The 16682-nt window shown below is 58.8% G+C and overlaps 8 protein-coding genes across 8 annotated transcripts; 5 read left to right on the plus strand and 3 right to left on the minus strand.

Annotated features, from left to right (window-relative positions):
- Positions 1–1966: 1966 nt before the first annotated feature.
- Positions 1967–2341, minus strand: JDV02_006784 (uncharacterized protein; the record flags this gene model as incomplete). The annotated part of the gene is made up of 1 exon (XM_047988208.1): positions 1967–2341. One exon carries the CDS (start codon positions 2339–2341, stop codon positions 1967–1969), a length of 375 nt encoding a protein of 124 aa, XP_047844200.1.
- Positions 2342–4629: 2288 nt separating this feature from the next.
- JDV02_006785 (uncharacterized protein) lies at positions 4630–4983 on the plus strand (the record flags this gene model as incomplete). The annotated part of the gene is made up of 1 exon (XM_047988209.1): positions 4630–4983. One exon carries the CDS (start codon positions 4630–4632, stop codon positions 4981–4983), a length of 354 nt encoding a protein of 117 aa, XP_047844201.1.
- A 1739-nt stretch (positions 4984–6722) lies between these two features.
- On the plus strand, positions 6723–7701 carry JDV02_006786 (uncharacterized protein). The gene has a single exon (XM_047988210.1). It carries the CDS (start codon positions 6946–6948, stop codon positions 7426–7428), a length of 483 nt encoding a protein of 160 aa, XP_047844202.1. The 5' UTR covers positions 6723–6945; the 3' UTR covers positions 7429–7701.
- Positions 7692–8291, minus strand: JDV02_006787 (uncharacterized protein; the record flags this gene model as incomplete). Its single annotated transcript, XM_047988211.1, has 1 exon — positions 7692–8291. One exon carries the CDS (start codon positions 8289–8291, stop codon positions 7692–7694), a length of 600 nt encoding a protein of 199 aa, XP_047844203.1.
- An 836-nt stretch (positions 8292–9127) lies between these two features.
- Positions 9128–9784, minus strand: JDV02_006788 (uncharacterized protein; the record flags this gene model as incomplete). The annotated part of the gene is made up of 1 exon (XM_047988212.1): positions 9128–9784. One exon carries the CDS (start codon positions 9782–9784, stop codon positions 9128–9130), a length of 657 nt encoding a protein of 218 aa, XP_047844204.1.
- Positions 9785–10542: 758 nt separating this feature from the next.
- JDV02_006789 (uncharacterized protein) lies at positions 10543–11286 on the plus strand. Its single transcript, XM_047988213.1, has one exon. The coding sequence runs from the start codon at positions 10569–10571 to the stop codon at positions 11091–11093; it is 525 nt and encodes a 174-aa protein (XP_047844205.1). The 5' UTR covers positions 10543–10568; the 3' UTR covers positions 11094–11286.
- A 1139-nt stretch (positions 11287–12425) lies between these two features.
- Positions 12426–13518, plus strand: JDV02_006790 (uncharacterized protein). Its single transcript, XM_047988214.1, has 2 exons — positions 12426–12766; positions 12848–13518. The coding sequence occupies exons 1-2, from the start codon at positions 12567–12569 to the stop codon at positions 12915–12917; spliced, it is 270 nt and encodes an 89-aa protein (XP_047844206.1). The 5' UTR covers positions 12426–12566; the 3' UTR covers positions 12918–13518.
- A 1573-nt stretch (positions 13519–15091) lies between these two features.
- On the plus strand, positions 15092–16087 carry JDV02_006791 (uncharacterized protein; the record flags this gene model as incomplete). The annotated part of the gene is made up of 1 exon (XM_047988215.1): positions 15092–16087. The coding sequence occupies one exon, from the start codon at positions 15092–15094 to the stop codon at positions 16085–16087; it is 996 nt and encodes a 331-aa protein (XP_047844207.1).
- Between the last annotated feature and the right edge of the window lie 595 nt (positions 16088–16682).

A 16682-nucleotide genomic window follows, 5' to 3' on the forward strand; every position in this document is an offset into this window, starting at 1 on the left:
TGACAAACCCACCCGAAGCAACCCTGGCCGCGCCTTTGCAACGTCTCCTTCCCCCACCTCCTTGATTATTAGGTTCCCATAACCCGCGCTCCTCCGCGGCCCCCTCCCCGTCTCCCTCCCTCCCACGCGCCCTCCTTTACCATGCATTGCATGCGCGTCCCTCTGCAAACCAGTCACGTTGCCAGTATGGCACGGGGCCGAACTGCTATGCCCACCCACCAGAACAGCGATGCCATTTGGCACCTGCGCGAGGCGAATCACAAAGCGAGTGCCGATTATGCGTTCCCTCTTTCGCAAGCGCCGGGGTCCATGGGCCGGGACTTGAAGCTCGCATCCATATCGAGGGGGGCTGGGAGGGGGAGGGGCCTTGGCCGGCGTCACTGGAGCCGGCATCCGCCATCTCGCCTCTCGACTGGACGCCCGCGAAGCAATAGTCTCCAGCGCTGTTTCGGCGACGTCGTACACGTGCAAGTTTGGAACAAAGCGCATTGTGCGGCGCATGCTCCCGAGTCCTGGCGGTGACGTGCCGTCTCGCCCCTGCCAGCGCCAAGCATTGGCTTCAGAGCGCCTTTGTCGTCGCGTCGTCTTTCCACGCGGCTAGCTGAGCTGCTGCTCCGGACGACGGCCTGTCCCGCTCCAACTTTGCAGCTTGGTAAGATATCCAGGTCGAAGCGGCCCAGTGATCCCAAAGGGCGGCCGCCCAAGCTCACTGGAAATTTTCTAGTGAATGGCCGCCTTGATATCATCGTGGTCAGCTGATGCGCCCGGTGGGCCACATCAGGAACTGACGCTTTGTACTTCGTATGACCACACAAAATTTACCGGCGACGCTGAATCAACCCTGCTGTCGCAACTGTGCGCAAAGAAGTTTACAATCCTGGGAGCCGGCACGAAATCAGTCGTTGCGCTCAGGGCGAGGGGCCGGTTCTTCGCTAGGCAGTCGACCGACGGCCCGACTCTCGCCGTTTCACCACTGCGCGCCATCAACTTTCGTAAGATGTGCCTACGGCAGTCAGGCCTATGAAATACCTGAGACTACACGTCATCTGTTCATTCACCCATCAACTTTGATCTGCGAATAGTTGCGTTGCACGTGGGCAGAGAGAGCTCAACCGCGCGGCGTGGCAGCTTCTTACCAAGCGCATCCATGATCATGCAGCAGTCATCAGCCGCAGTCTCGACCGCCAGATACGAGTTCCTCTGCGTCGCGAGGTTGCAGAAGCTGATATCCCCAGCCCATGTGCCTTGCCTGCCTTTGCTCATACACCGGCCACCAAATCTTGCGATAGACGTTGATCGGGCGCACGACAGATGCACCGCCAAGCTGGAGTAAGCCGGAAGACAGACGTGCCGACAAACACAGGCGGCTCTGCCACCTCAACGAGGATCGCTCAAGCCTCGACGTAAAAGCCGCCTCGTAAAACTGCCCTTCTTGGGCGCGGGTTGTGCCGTCCTAGCCAGTGTCCTTGCCGCTAGGTCAGCCACAACAGCCATGATGATGCCAAACACGAGAATTATCAAGCACTCTGCCAGGCCATGACTTCCACTTCTCGCATGCACTAGACGACTTGAAGCCCCTGATTCGATGGGGCCTTGCTTGTATTCACTCGTGCGGTGTAGTATAAAGACCCCCAAGATCCCCGCCGCCTAATGCTCCAGGGGCACTTGTGTGAGTTGTTATATTCGTTGAACACCTGGGACAGAGAGCCTTTGCTCGCTTCGTGGCATTCTTTACAACTCTATTGCATATCTGCTGTATACTATGCACGACATTCCAGTGGCACTCGGTACAGATGATTAAGCTCATTCTCACAGCGTTGTTGTGCGTGGGCACCCTTGCCCACGACCACTGCGGCGGCTCGACGACGAAGACGATCACTGCACCTCCGCAATACACAATCCCGTGCGTCGTCGGCAACAACAGGCCGTGCCCCAAGTCGTGGACCTGTACTCCCACAGAAACATGTCATCCACACCATCGTTGCGGGGGCCTCTGCATCAATCCGCCCCCGACGCTGCCGCCCGTCATCCCCTGCACCGTCGGCAACAACGCGCCGTGCCCATCTGGGAGCACCTGCACACCGACCATGTACTCGACGCCGGGGCAGCCCGTCGGCGGACAGTGCATCGCGACGCCAACGGCGCCGCCTCTGACGCCCTGTACCATGGGCAACAACGCGGCGTGCTCGAGCGGGAGCACGTGCACGCCGACCATGGTCTGCACGAGCGGCGAGCCGTGCCGCGGCGCCTGCGTCTCGTTCCCGACTCCGCCGCCCCTGACCCCGTGCACCATGGGAAACAATGCGCCGTGCTCGACGGGGAGCACCTGCACGCCTACCATGGTGTGTACGCCGGGGACGGCGTGCGGAGGAGCTTGCATAGCGACGCCGACGTAGGATGGCCTTTGCGACGACGATGTAGGACAGCAGGATGGTGCCGGGTGCAGTCCGACGGCTTGGACTGGGCTGATGCGAAATTTTGAAATCAAGATAGCTTGCAGGTACGATATTGAAATCTCTTTTGAGAAGCGACCGGCCAAGTCAAAATGCGTGAAGTCATTGGAGGAAGCCCCTTGATCAGCCGGTCAAAAGACCTTGTAGACTCTTCTCCTTGGTGGCATAGGAACTGCTACGAAGCTAACGCAGTCACAACCGGTGGCCTTTGCCGATTTCGCAACTGAAGACAGTGCTTTATCTCTGAGGGATATTCGTCTGGAAGTCAACCCATCTAGCAATTGGAATGAGATTGAGCCATGTGCGGCCATGGTATTAAGAACTAATTGCAGGCCAGGGCCATTTCACGAGCGTAAGCCATGGGCACACCGAAGCCTCGCTTCGATCTTCTTCGACATGTGGCTTGCAAGTCTGAACTCAGGAGTTCGCGCTATGCTTGACCCTATCAACGGCTCACGGTTCGTTTACAACCACGATAGTTTTCTGCAGCGATGAAGGCCGGTGGTTGCTACCTGTATTTTCCACTGGGATTACGGAAGATACGCTTGATATTGAGCGACACGCTACGGCGACCTTGTGCGAAATGTTAAGACGGGCTTCACATCTTTTCTTGCGGATGGCAGATTGCTTTCTGTACACTTTGGCTCCGTGCACAACATCCATCACGACTGGATGGCGTCACACCCTTGCGGGCAGTCCTGTCGACTTACAACCTTACCAGTGCCGCTCCCGCTGTATTGCTGACGTCCGACCAGTCTCGCACACATTGCTCACCGACGCTGGCTGGGTCTCGCCCGCCCCCACCCACTTGTAGATCCCGTCAACTCCTACTACATCGAGACGCTCGCCGCTAGCGACCTGACTATTCGGGAGGGGTACAATGCGCATCGCCGCGGGGCCTTTGTTTCAGTCCGACGACAGTGCGTGACGCGCAAAGAGACAGGACTACAAGGGGGGTTTGAGTCAAGAAAGTACGTGCCTTCCTTCTGAGCGCCCTCGTGCAAGGCTGGCTGGCGGTGCGGGCTGGCAAGTCATGGCACTTACACCAGATGTTAGCTGAGGCCATCGCTTGTGCCGTGGCGAAGCAAGGTTGCTCGGACGACAAAGAGGAGGAAGCGGCGGCGGCACTTGGAGCTATCAAATCATCTTCTTATACGAAGTATGACCCTGGCAATATGATGGCAACCTGGAAAGAGGCTTTCCATGAAGGATTGCCGGTCTTGTCGCCGTGCACCACGGCTCGGCACCGACTACACCGCCCCGCCTCGAATCTCACACGGGCCATTGCCGTGACTGCAGGACTCCGACCGACGCTTCGTGAGACTTGAATATGTCTTTGCCCTAGAAAGAGGTTTTATGGGAAGGGTCTTGGAAGAGAGAAGCGGCTGGCTGGCTAGTGATAGACGAGACATTACTCGTGCTCGAAGGACTTGTCCCTGAGGAGGCATGTCAAGTGGAGACGGTCCGTTATGGGAGCAGTTCATCATCGCTCACAGTATGTTCATCACCATCCCCAGCAGTAGAACACTCTGTAACTGATTCTTGTGGTATTTCTACGGAGCTTTTACCAGCGCTTGCTGACGCTTCACTCGAACTTGACCTGGAAGTTGGAGGCACACACTCACTTCCTCACCACGGAACTCGCTATGGCCATCATTACCTTCACGGGCCTCGTCACCGGCGGCGGCGAGCACGTGGACGGGCCTGAGTGCAGCATAAAGCCCGGTACAAACACCCGGGGAGGACCAGCAGCAGCCTCAGTCGTTCAGCCAGCACATTGGGCTCCAACGTGCTGCTTGCCTCTTGCAAGTACGGAGGCAGGCCCAAAGCGAACACGCGGCTCCAAGGGCACCTATTAAGCCAACAATATCACCGCCAGATTATTACGAACGCAGTTTCACAAATACAACGCCTCACGGCGCCCAGCTCGTTAGCTTCCCGTTGCACTATCATTTCGCCTGGGTCAATAGTGGATATTCAGCTCGACAAGCAAATATAAATATCGTCGAGAAGGCAGAGGAGTCTTTCAAGGGTTTTAAAATCTCTCGAGAAGCAAGTAGCTAGGTGGTACATCGAAGAATACGGCCTCCTTCACCGTCGTGACCTCTTGCTGCCACGGTCCTACCCCCTGGGAGGCGACAGCCCCCGTGCCCCCGGCGCCGACGAACTATCCCGGATGCACCGTCGCGTCGGTCCAAAGACGGAGTCTTACGCCAAGCGGATGCCCGTCTCCGTGACGACGACGTACACCGACTGGACCGAGCTGTCTGCCATCGATCCGGGTCACTTGCCGGCTCCTACGTCGGGCTTCGTCACCACTATCACCGCACCGGACGGCAACATCCCTTGCGGCAATGTCCAGCCTTGCGGGCACCCGGCCAGCGGCAACACGTTTTACGACAACGGAGCGAGCATCCGGACGGGCTGGAGCACGCCGCTCATTCCCAATTGGAAATACCCGGTCTTCACCAAACTGCCGAAGCCGACGTCGGGTTCCAGCACATCTTCCTCAACGAGCTCTACAAGTTGAACCTGGTTGTTAAAGCATTGTATCCGGTCTTGGCGACACGGCTCTCTGAGAAGGGAGGAAGACCGAGTGTAAGCTGAGGATGAAAATACATGGGTAGCTGGACCGACCATCAACTTGGGTCAACTCATCTGCTAAGTGGCACGATATAGAGCCGAGTCCGTCGGATAGTTTGAAGTAGATGAATATGGAGTATTCCTGGATGCTATAAAAAGCCTGTTTGTAGTAGAGAGATGCCTGAAGCCAAGCCAGCGATCTGCGCCCCTAGGTGACCTGAGTGTTTCGTCAAGACTCCTCTCCGTGAGGTGGTTTCGCGTGGCTGGGCTCCATGTTATAATTGGAGGGCCTATGAGTATTGATGCTGTACCTTAGTACCCACGCCTCAGTGGGCTGTGGTGGTCCCCGGGGCGAGGTTGGTGCCTGACCAGTGACCAAGCCCCGAGTGCGCCGGGGCGCAGAGTGCCATAACTGAGGTGCCGTGTAACGAACCTTCAACGTACTTCGTGCGGCCCGTGCAGTTATCAGCACCTAGAAGGAATGACTGATTCCACACGATGGCCGACGCCCTGAGATCATCTACTTGTGGGCCTATCGCTCTTCAACGTATGCCGCCTCGTCTCAACGAAATTTGGACATTTCATAGCACGCACAGCGCAATGGGAATTGGGTATGGGGAAGCATGGGGTGGGATGGAGCAGGTTTCATGGCGCCCGGCGATGTTACTGCAAAAGCACCTCCGAACTTCCAGGTTGTACAGTGGAGTGTGCCACAGGCGAGCGCCGTCTGTGAGTGGATCAGCGCTAACCACATCTCCCGCCAAGTTCCGCGCGGCCAGCGAGCTGCCTCTTTGGTTCTGCTCAGGCGAGCGGCTCTGCGCCAACCTGCCAAGCGATCGCCCCGAGGGCCGCCTGCATGACCTCATGGTGACACCCGGGCGGCGCGGCTTGACCCCCCAGAGGTGCCCAAGCACTGGCCTGGGGAGGAGGGAGGGCGGTTCATCTCATCAACCTCCGTGCGAGGCCAAGGCCAAAAGGTTCGCAAACGCGGGGACCCCCCCCCCCCCCCGGTGTCCCTGGCCAGCTGGCTTCCAGAAGGAGTTTAAACATATCCCCAACCGCGTGGGCGATCTGACACCGAATCAAGCATCTGCCGTGGTCCCCTCCCTTCGTATCGCCACCGCGGTCGTCGTCGTTGCAGTCGTTTGACTGGCTCGTGGCCACTGCCGCCTTGGGGGAGAGAGTGCGAGAGAGAAGCGAAGCGGTTTGCGTGTGTGCATGGCCTGCGCTGCTGAGTGAGCGAAGAATTTTGTGAGAGACAATCGCACAAACACTACACGCACATAGGAGAGAGACAGAGAGCGTGCATGTGTGGGAAGGGAGAGATCCGGGCGGACAGTTGGTACTTTGAAGCAACAGTCGGGATGGCACCCTCTTCGCGATCGCCCAGCCTTCAGACAAAACAAGGTGCTCCAAACATCAAAGGCCACGCAACGCTCGGGTTGGCTCGTCGAACCGGCAGTTGGGGACTTTGGTCCCTACTACTGGGGCTTTGTCCCCTCCAAAGACGACCCAATCTGCTGTTGATCCATACCCTACCAATGTTGCGGCTCCGCGCCCTGTGGCTCTCACTAATCAGGCTGTAAATGGCAGGCGCGATGCCTCCAGTGGGAACGGAGGGTATGTTGTGACGCTCGACTGGCAATGCCACCCACACCTTTATATGTACATCATCCTCTCCTGCCCCCTCCTTCTCGGCCGACCTTCATCTAACCTGCCCCGAGCGTACTTCACCTCGACGCACTTGCCTTCTCACTTGCCTCCAATCCCCAAATCTGCGTCTCTCGTCTGCCGCGTTTCGCTTCGCGTCCGCATCGATACATCGTCTCGCATCCCGCCGGGAAGGAAGCGACAAAGCACAGCACAGCACAGCACGAACTCGACCACGCCTACGCCCAAACACTCCAAAATGAAGTCCTCAGCTCTCTTCACCGGCAGCTTCGCCGCCGCCGCCGTCGCACAGAGCGGCATCTTCAGCATTCCCGAGGGGACCAGCCTCGGTACCCCGGTCGACATCTCCACGCCGCTCACCAACCCGCTCCGCACCTCGACCACCCATACGGGCCACGCCTCCATCCCGGAAGGCACAGGCTCGCCAACCGTCTCCGTTCCGGACGGCACAATGTCCATCCCTGAGGGCACCACCAAGGGGACTATCTCGGGGTCTCAGGCGAGCTCTACCCCGACGGCCACGGGTTCGCCCTCGACTTCGGTCGGCGGCACTACGCTGGTGCCCACTACTACCGGCTCGTCGGGCACCGGCACCGGCACCGGCTCGCCGACGACGACGGGCGGGCAGACGACGAGCGCGTCCACGGCCGGTGCGGTGGCCAACCAAGCCGCTGGCGCCATGGCCGCCGCCGCGGGCTTCGTCGCCGCCCTGCTCGTGTAATTCAACTGGGGCAATGTCACCATGCGCCCGCGCAAGTCCACACCAACGGAGGAGTGAGAACAATCTTTTGGACGATTGGGATGCAAGCCCCCTATGATGCAACTGAACTAATGCGGAGTCGTTGATCCATGTACACAAACCGAGGACGCCAAATTTACCCCGTATATAGTATCACGAGAACAAAGACCCAATACCCATCTTTGCCTTCTAATGCCTTGCGCCGGAAACAAACCACCATACGAATGGAAAACAATAAATCATCTTTACACTGTGCCAGCCCAGAGTTTCGCATTGCATACCCAAAGCTGGGGCGCCTCGCCAGCTCCGTCGTAGCTGTAGCTCAGGTACAGCGCGTAGCGAAATAGAGCCTGCCGTAGTGCGTCCGCCGTGATGTCCTCGCGGCCTAGTATCCTGCCTAGGCTACAGGCACTCATCTCGCACTCGTTACTGCCCGCGACGCTGCCTTCGGAGCCGTAAACAGACTCGCCCTCGCTACTCTCTGAGTCTTCACACGACCCGACGCCCGGCCGCACCGGCCGCCTCCGGTCCTCCCACGGCCGGCCACTAATAGCGAGGTAGACGGCGAGCAGAAAGCTCCTAGGCACGGGCAGGTTGGCAGGGACGCCGCACGCGGGCGACCAGATGGACCGGGGCCGGCGCGTAAGGTCGGCGGCGGCGGCCTCGAGGGTGGCGAGCGCGACAGCCGGGTCGATGAAAGAGACGAGGGTGCGGAACATGGAGGAAGGCTGGCGGGCGACGAGGGCGGCATTGAAGCGCCGCGAGGCTAGGCGGGCGTTTTTGCGCGACGTGGGCGGCAGGTTGGCGAAGATTTCGCAGAGCAGCTCGGGGGGCAGCGATTCCATGCTTGAGTTGTTTTGAGTCTTGTGGCGTAAGTAGAAAATCTAGATGTGGTCGCGGTCGCGGTCGTGGTGGTGGTGGTGGTGGTGTGTGAAGACAATTAAGCGTGTAAGTCACCAACGGCGGGCAGTGGTGGTGGGAGAGGAGAGCTTGCGGTTGTCAGGGAAGCAGCGCTGGAGGGGGAAATGGAAGCAAAAAAGGAGCCTTTAAGAAGCTCAAGATGAGACCAGAGACAATCGCGATGTATTGTAGTAGTATTTGCAGTGTGCACGAAACTGAAACGCCGTGCGTGCTGAGAAGCCAGAACGTGAGGATGGTCGTGGCTTGGCCGTCAAGGTTCACCCACTCGCCCACCATGATTTCAATCGATAGCTTCTGACAAGAGAAATGGCCGAACAGACAACGGCTTATGGCGGCGACCACGGCCGCACCACACCGCACGGCCGCCGTATTTCTTGGGTGCGATGCACCGCTTTCGCCTGTTCGGGAGCCCGTCGCCTGACGTGAGACCGTAGCGTGGGGATCTAGGGCTGGGCGGCGGGTTCTGGCTGGGCAGTTAAGGCTGACTGACTGACAGGTGGGGATGGATGGATGGATGGATGGGCTTGCTGGGCTTGTACGGGCGGCAGACAGGGCGGGTGCCTCGACAATCTGTTAGGCTTCGGCGTTCCGACTCCCGAAACTCCTGTTGCTGCTGCTGTCGGTGCGGCGGCGTGTGGGGTGTGTGACTCGCGCTTCCCTTGACAGACGTGTCTATTGCTGTTGTCTGTCAACGGGGAGGGGGCAAGACTTCAATCGCGCGAGTCGTGTGGTTACGAGGAAACAAAAGAAAGAGGCGGCGTCAACCAACGACGGCCTCGGTCTCCTCCTTCCACCAGCGTTGCATCGTCTCCAGCCTCTCCGTCCGAACCCGCGCCAGCTTGCGGCCCTCGTCCGTCTTCATCATGCCCTCGAGACGCAGCAGCTTGTCGTCGAAGTGCTCCATGGTGTCGCCCAGGCCTCTGCCCCTGGCGCCGCCAAACGCAAACGTGCGGCCGATGCCCACGGCGCCGATGGCGTCGAGCCGGTCCGCGTCCTGCACGGCGGCCAGCTCCGGATGCGCCGCGAGGAGCGCCGTCACGCGCGCCGGGTCCTTGACCTCGCTCGAGTAGCTGACGCCCAGGCAGATGGCCTGCACGCGCTCGGCGAGCGCGGCGTCGGCGCCCATGGAGCGGAGCACGTCGTGCACGAGCCGCGTGCCGTCCTCGCCCGGCTTGAGGTACTTTCTGTCGCCTACGTCGTGCAGCAGCGCCGCGAGCGTGACGACGAGCCGCGAAGACGATGGTGACGACGAGGTCGAGGGCTCGGAGGCCTGGATGTGCTGCGCCAGGGCGAGTACGCGCTGGATGTGCGAAAAGTCGTGCGACCCGTCGTAGTGCGACATGTACTCGCGCACGTACTCGGTCACTTTGGCAACGAGGCTGTCCTCGACGGCGGCGTCGGCGGCGTCGGAAGCCATCGTGAGGGGAAGAAGCTTTTATGGGTGGTGGTGGGTCGTGAGGAGATGTCTGTCGACCGAGTGTGATGCTAATAAGCAAAGGGTCGCGAGCCAGCACGCAGACAGCCAAATGTGTGAGCGTCTGTGCTCGAGCCGATTTCTAATCAGGAGCGCGTCGCGTCAAACCTCGTGAATGCAGACCCACCGCGCCTGGTGTGCTGATAGAGGCGGAGACGGCCGGTGTGCTAATGCCTTTCGTGATGCGACACGCGGGCGGGATGTGTTTCGCGCCAGACTTCCGACGGGTGTTCACGTGACAGGGTGCTATATTTGACGGGATGCACGACAGGGCAACGAGCTTGAGCACATAGTCTTTCTCGCCAACGTGTGCGTTGAGAGTCCGACTTGCTTTCGTGACTGTAATGCGGCGGGCTACACTGTTCTGGAGAGTCGGTGGTGCCTTTTTTTTAACGGGTGCTTGACGATCCAAGATGGCGATGCCCTGACATCGTGGCAGAGCATGACTCAATGAGATTTTACAGCCACCACACTCACTCCCTTCACGTTGTCAAACACGAGATAATGAGGTCAAGCGGGTCCCAATCCACGGAATCTGGCACTATTCCCGCGATCGGTCTCACACTCGCTACCATACCTCTGTGGGCCTCGCCATCAGGGTCTTGTTGCCGTCCGAGAGCTAGCCATTGACGGGGGGTTCCACCATCACCAAATACTATTCAAGTGAGAAGCACTCGCCGCCTTCAGCTTGATTCCATACCAAAACGCCACTCCGTTAACCGCAGCCATGGCCTTCACCTTGTACGACGGAAGCATCGCCACAGCCAAGGCCGCCCTGACGACTCTATGTCACATCATCGACGAGGCGCAGAAGCAGCCCAACGCAAACAGCCTCCTCCAGGCGCGACTATGCGAGGACATGAAGCCCCTGGTCTTCCAGGTCCACACGGCCACAAACCTCGCGGCGAGAATGGTGGCACGGCTCTCCGGACAGGAGCCGCTGGACCTCGATGACGATCTGGCCTCGTACGACGACATGCGCGCGCGCATCGCTGACGTCTTGGGCGCCTTGGCCCATGCCGACAAGGATCTCGTCAACAGGCTCGGTGAGGAGTCCGCGCCGACGGTCATGGGGCCCGGCAGGGCGTTGGACATACCAGGCAAGGCGTTCGCGATGGGTGCGGCCCTGCCCAACATTTTCTTCCACGTGTCCGTGGCCTACACGATTCTGAGGAAAGAAAGGGTGCCGCTGGGGAAGAAGGACTTTATTATGAGTTTCGTTGGCGAGCACGTCCTGAAGGCTGGTCAGTAGGCGCGGGCTGTTAATAGGAGACCTTGAAGACGATCAGATTGCAACACCCCAGCCAGATATTCCGAGAAAGCAATACACTACCCATCTTTTCCATAGAAAGAACCGGGTTTAGTCGTGTTTGTACGAGTAGTACCCAACTGTACTGTAGTCCTCTGCTTTGCTTGGAGCATGAGTACGAGCAGCAACTTGGTCCTCATCTCGTCCCATTGCGTACGTGGTCAGGCTACACTGCAAAGCCAAAGGCTTTCGATTGCAGACACCAGGAGCCCAAAAATTGTGTCCAGGACAAAGGAGTCGATCCAGCAAGCCCACATCCCGGTGCCCAGGGTTCGACAAGGCACCGTCGCTGGTGGGCTTGACCCCTCGTGGTGCATCTAGACGACCAGAGGCTCATCGATATTGACCGCATGCTCAGCAGCGTGACAAAGAACACATCGCCGGTTCTCCATGCGCCCTGCTCGTGCTGCCTTCACGAACACAGGCTCAGTCACAAATCATGTGCCTCGTGTCGAATGCGACCTCCCGTTCCAAGGATAGTCGACCATTCAGCGGCGGCAAGCTTGCAGGGGATTGAAGACGATGCCGCTCGTCGATGCCGCCTGCATATGTGGACGCACGACCTAGTTACATAGTAGAGAGGGGGAGAGAGGAGACGGGCGCACACATACACACCACCGTAATGCTACCGTATGACCGCTCGCGCATACCCGCCGAGGCTACTGGTTCTCGGTGTTATGCATGCGGAAAAACAACGCTACAGCTGGGGGAAGATCAATTCGTGGGTCGGTTATGAGTGGCGGATAATGCCGCAGGATGTTGTGGTGGCCGCCCTGGGTCAGCTCGAAGGCCACGCGGACGGGCCGCGGATAGTGGCGGGAGCTACGGGGCCAGAATACCGAAGAACTTCGATTCGAGTTCGTCGCTAAGCTACAAGGCGTGTGCGATTTGATGCTGTTGCTTCATGAGGTGTTCGAGGGGCCCACGACTTACAAGGCCAAGGCTCAGGACAGTGACCAGCCTGGCAGAGATCCAAGTCGCGATGCCCAGTGGTGAAGACTGCCTTCTGTCCGAAATCCTCGAGTATGCAACATCTCTTTAGTGATGTGGTCCGATTCGACAAAGGGTGGTCCAGCCTCGCAGGTGTTTGCATGAGCCAGAAGATCCAAGGCCGTGACGCTGCTTTACAAGACAAAGTCAAGTGAGGTCGAGAATTGTGCAAATAAAGTGTGCAATGCAATAGTTATGTTCAGCGCTTAGTCATTACTGCTGTGGTACTTGACTTTTGTGGGGCTCGTGAGGTCAACCTCGAAACTTTCAGCCTCGCAGCAAACACGACATCAGCTCTCCCCATCACGCCCGAGACCCAACCCGCAAAACCGCTTGCGCAGACGCCGACACCGTGATCACACGCCCCGGAAAATCTCCCACCGCGACGCGTCACGCAGGCAAACACCCCCGAACTCAACGGACAAGATGAGCTTCGTCCCCGTCAACCCGCGGCCGATGCTGCAGGACCTCGTCGACAAGCACGTCTCGGTGCGGCTTAAGTGGGGGCAGACCGAGTACCAGGGCGTGCTCAAGGCGATTGACAGCTACATGAACCTGCAACTGTCGGGCACGCGCGAGGTCATTGACAACAAGGAGACGGGGGTTCTGGGCCAGGTGCTCATTCGGTAGGAGACTGTTCTTCCCTGCATCGCAATAGGTGCGGCATGCTCTACTTGGGTGCTGACGTGGCCGTGTGTTTTTTGCAGCTGCAACAATGTCTTGTGGATTCGGGGCATCAGTGGTACGGAAATTAGCGACGCCGAGATGAAGGATTAGGCGGAGGGAGCTGGTGCCTCGACGATTGACGCGGGTCGAGACGAGACGAGCAAGCCGTGTAGGCAAAGCGCCGGCTATCTCGCCTCGAGGCAGGCAGATCCTCGCGCCACGCCACTCTTCCAAAGAAAGACGAGACAGCGGTTCAAGGAGGACGGCTTAAACTGTCCGCAAAGCCGGCTCTGCACCCGCAGTGCCGCCCCAGGTCTTCCGGCTGTCAGTGGAGATGGCTTCGCCTCGACAACTGCGACATATTTTTGATTTTGGCTCAGAACGGGACAGCTATACCGTTGGTTCTAGCATCGATTTATTAGGAGTTACGGCTTGTATTGAAGGCGACGCGCGCGAGGTGTGGTCGGTCCTGGACTAGGGGTGCCGCAAAGGCCAGAGTGAGAAGATTATCGTTTGGGGTAGGTGTCACAGAAAGCAGCCCCTCAGATGGGGTTCCGTCGACTACGGTGGCGCAGAAATAACGATTCACGCCATGGTCTGTCTTGGGACGGTTCAAATACATCGTACACGTCCATGGTGGTGAAGGCATCTGAGGACTTTCGCACTTCCGCAGAATTATGCAAGCATAGTGGCAGAGTGATGAATGATTGGCCTCTGAACTTGCGTGTCGGGCTTATTCGCTTGTGACCCCATTGGGATACAAGGCTGTGTCGCCTGCTGAGAACTTGAAGGCAGCCATATGCCCAAAGTCCAGGGACATTGTCGAAAGCTCACAGACCAGGGCCACGTCCGTGTGTGTGCCCAGAAAAGCAACTTTGTGCATACAGCCGACAGCAGGACGGAGAGCATCGGCACATGGACGCGTTAAAGCGGCGACGCTCCCTCATCGTTTGTCTCATCTCCTCCCTTGTCTGCTTCTCTCATTCTCACTCTGAGAGCAACACCATCCATGAGTGTCCACGGCCATGTCATGCACAGGCATGGGCAGAAGAAGCCTCAAAGTCGACGAACTGGTTGCCCATTGGCGACGCCCCAGGGGAGGGGGGCCCTGCAGTGTGACGCTGGCGGGGGTCCAATCAGGCGGCACAGGTAGACGCCGACAGCGCGTGGGCGAGAGGGCGAGTGCCGCTACTGGCCCGGTGGGCGATGCACTGCAGGCCGCTAACGCGCCGCGCCGCGCAGCCATTGCTGTGCTTAAGCGCCCGACCCCTCTCTCGGCCCAGAAACTCCCAGGTGGGACAGGGACAGGCAGCCTTCTCGCCTCTCCAACCACAGTTGTCATCGGTATCACGACGGCCGACGCCTCGCGATGCGATGCCCCCCCGCCCCAACCCCCGGCGAGACTCGATGCACCACGCCCGACCTCGTTGCTGGGAAGGCGATCGCTGACTTGTGCAGCAGTGGCGCACACACACACTCATGATGGTGGGCAATGGGAGCGGAGAGAGCGGGCCAGCTTATGGGAACATGGAAGCTGAGCAGGGACAGCCGACCGCCCAGCCAGTGACCGCTGACGTTTCCCGTGAGGAGGAGGAGGCGCTATAACAACACGACCAACGGCCCTTCTTCCCTCCTTCTCTTTTCCTTCCCTTCCTCTCTTCAGCAAGTCTCGTCAACATCGAATCCCCGTGTCTGCTGTGTTTGCACCCTTTGTTTTTTTCTCTTCCGTTGCCCCTTGTTCGCATCCCGTAGAGCTGGTTCTCTACCTTCTACTTCTAATAACCCCGATTTCCAAACGTCGTCTGCTGCCGCGTGCGCAACTTCAGCACATAAACCAACAAGCTTGCCTGGTGCTTCGCTTGCGAAGAGAGGAACTTTTTGTCGTGCTTGACATCTCTCCGCAACCATCATCAGTTCACACAATTACTTTGCTGCTGGCCAGCTTGACAGACAGACGACCGACAACGACTTAATCTTTTTTGAAACTCACGCCATCATCACGGCTATCATTTTGTTGTGGAATTCGTTACTTTTGCCGCATCCATCATTCATCGCCATCTTGCGCTTCGAATAATCGCCTTCTTCATCTCAGCATCCCCCTAATAGCAGATCCCGTGGATTTACTTGCTCACTAAACTTTTTCACCAACCAACAATCGCATTCAAGGACTCATTTTTGGAAGTTTTCGGCATCATCAGCACGCATCCGCGCTTACGATTACACACGCACACACGAGCACGACTTGCAAGGATCTAGGCAAAACCAGTGTTCAAGTACAAACCAACATGTCGGCCATCCAACTTTCCTTCTCCCTCCGCGTCTCGTCCGGCGTCAAGACGGTGCACCTCCTCGGCTCCTGGGACAACTACGTCGGCCAGCTCCCCCTCTCCAAGGACAGGTCATCGTCCAAGTCGGGCTCCTGGAAGGGCACCTTTCGCTTCCAGAACTCGACCCTCGAGGCTGGCCAGCGCTACTGGTACTACTACATCATCGACGGCTACCACGTCGCGCACAACCCCAGCGTCACGTCAACTACGGAGCCGACGACGGGCCGCGAGCTGAACATTCTCGATGTGCCCGCGGACAAGCACCGCTCTTCGTCCAAATCTTCGTCGTCTTCGTCTTCGTCTTCGCACAAGTCCAAGTCTTCGTCTTCGTCGCACAAGTCGTCGTCATCGAGCAAGAGTTCGTCGTCGTCGTCGTCACGCCACCACTCGTCGTCCTCCTCCAAGGACCACCACCACCGGTCCTCGCGCAACCGGGCGTCCCTGTCCGTGGACATCCCCAAGGGTCGGCCGCTCTCCGTATCGCAAATCCAGGCGCCCAAGCCCATGTCGCCGCACGCGACCAAGCACATCCTGGAGTCGGATTACTGCGACCCCGAGGCGCTCGAGGAGCTTACCGCGCGCTTCGGCAGCACGGGCTTCGACGACGACGAGGCCGTCATCATCGCCAACTTTGGCGCCTCGCCTGTTTCGTCGACGGGGTCCTCGCTCTCGTACCGCTCCGACAGCTCGTCGCCCAGTTCGCAGCTCTCCGGGTACAGCACGCCCAGCTCGGACGTCAGCACATGCACCTGCGAGCGCTACGGCATCACCCGCAAGGGCGAGCGCGTCAAGCTCGACTGCGGCGGCGCGCACTGCGGCTACGGCGACGAGGCGTCGTCATGCTCCAGCGGTGCCAGCGAGGACGAATACGAGTACGAGCCCGAGGCGGTCGAGTACTCGCGTCGCCACCACGGCAGCAGCAGCTCCCGCCGCCACGGCATCGTTGTCGGCTGAGAGCCTTCGCGATGTCGCCCACGGACCTGCTGTGCCGGACCACATTGGAAGAAGGACAATTTTCATGTTTACATTCCCCGACTGTTCAATTCCCTGGAAGCGAGCAGACGGCCACTCAGCCCTGGGCGTCTCGCTGGCTTTCACCTCACTCCCTCGTCTTGTTGTTGCTGTCATCGCTGCTGCCATGGGTGTCATTGGACTTCATCTTCATCATCATGACACCCATGTTTTTTTTTAATTCCGCAGAAGGGAACAGCGCCGCGCCCAAGCCGGTTCTTGGAGATGGCGGCGCCGCTCCTCCCCTCTGCGTGCCCCAAACCGACGAATGGGTCGATGCTGCGACCCCCCGTAGGCGCGTCGTCAAGCCCCCCGCGCCTACGGGTTTCAGCCCTCGTTTTTAAGATGATTTTTGGATCACAACGGGCGGATGTGGCCTCCGCAGCCAAGGAGGCGCACGTCCGTTCAAACGACAATACTGGAGCGTCTCGTCTGCGGACGGCACGCCGGCTCCAGAAAGGACAAATGAGCTTGCACGTGGCGGTGAGGGCGCTGGCTGCTGCGGTCCCTGGGCCGGCCAATACATTGCGATGGCCGG

This window comes from Purpureocillium takamizusanense, chromosome 6, assembly GCF_022605165.1.
Source record: "Purpureocillium takamizusanense chromosome 6, complete sequence".
NCBI classification, from domain to species: Eukaryota; Fungi; Ascomycota; class Sordariomycetes; order Hypocreales; family Ophiocordycipitaceae; genus Purpureocillium; species Purpureocillium takamizusanense.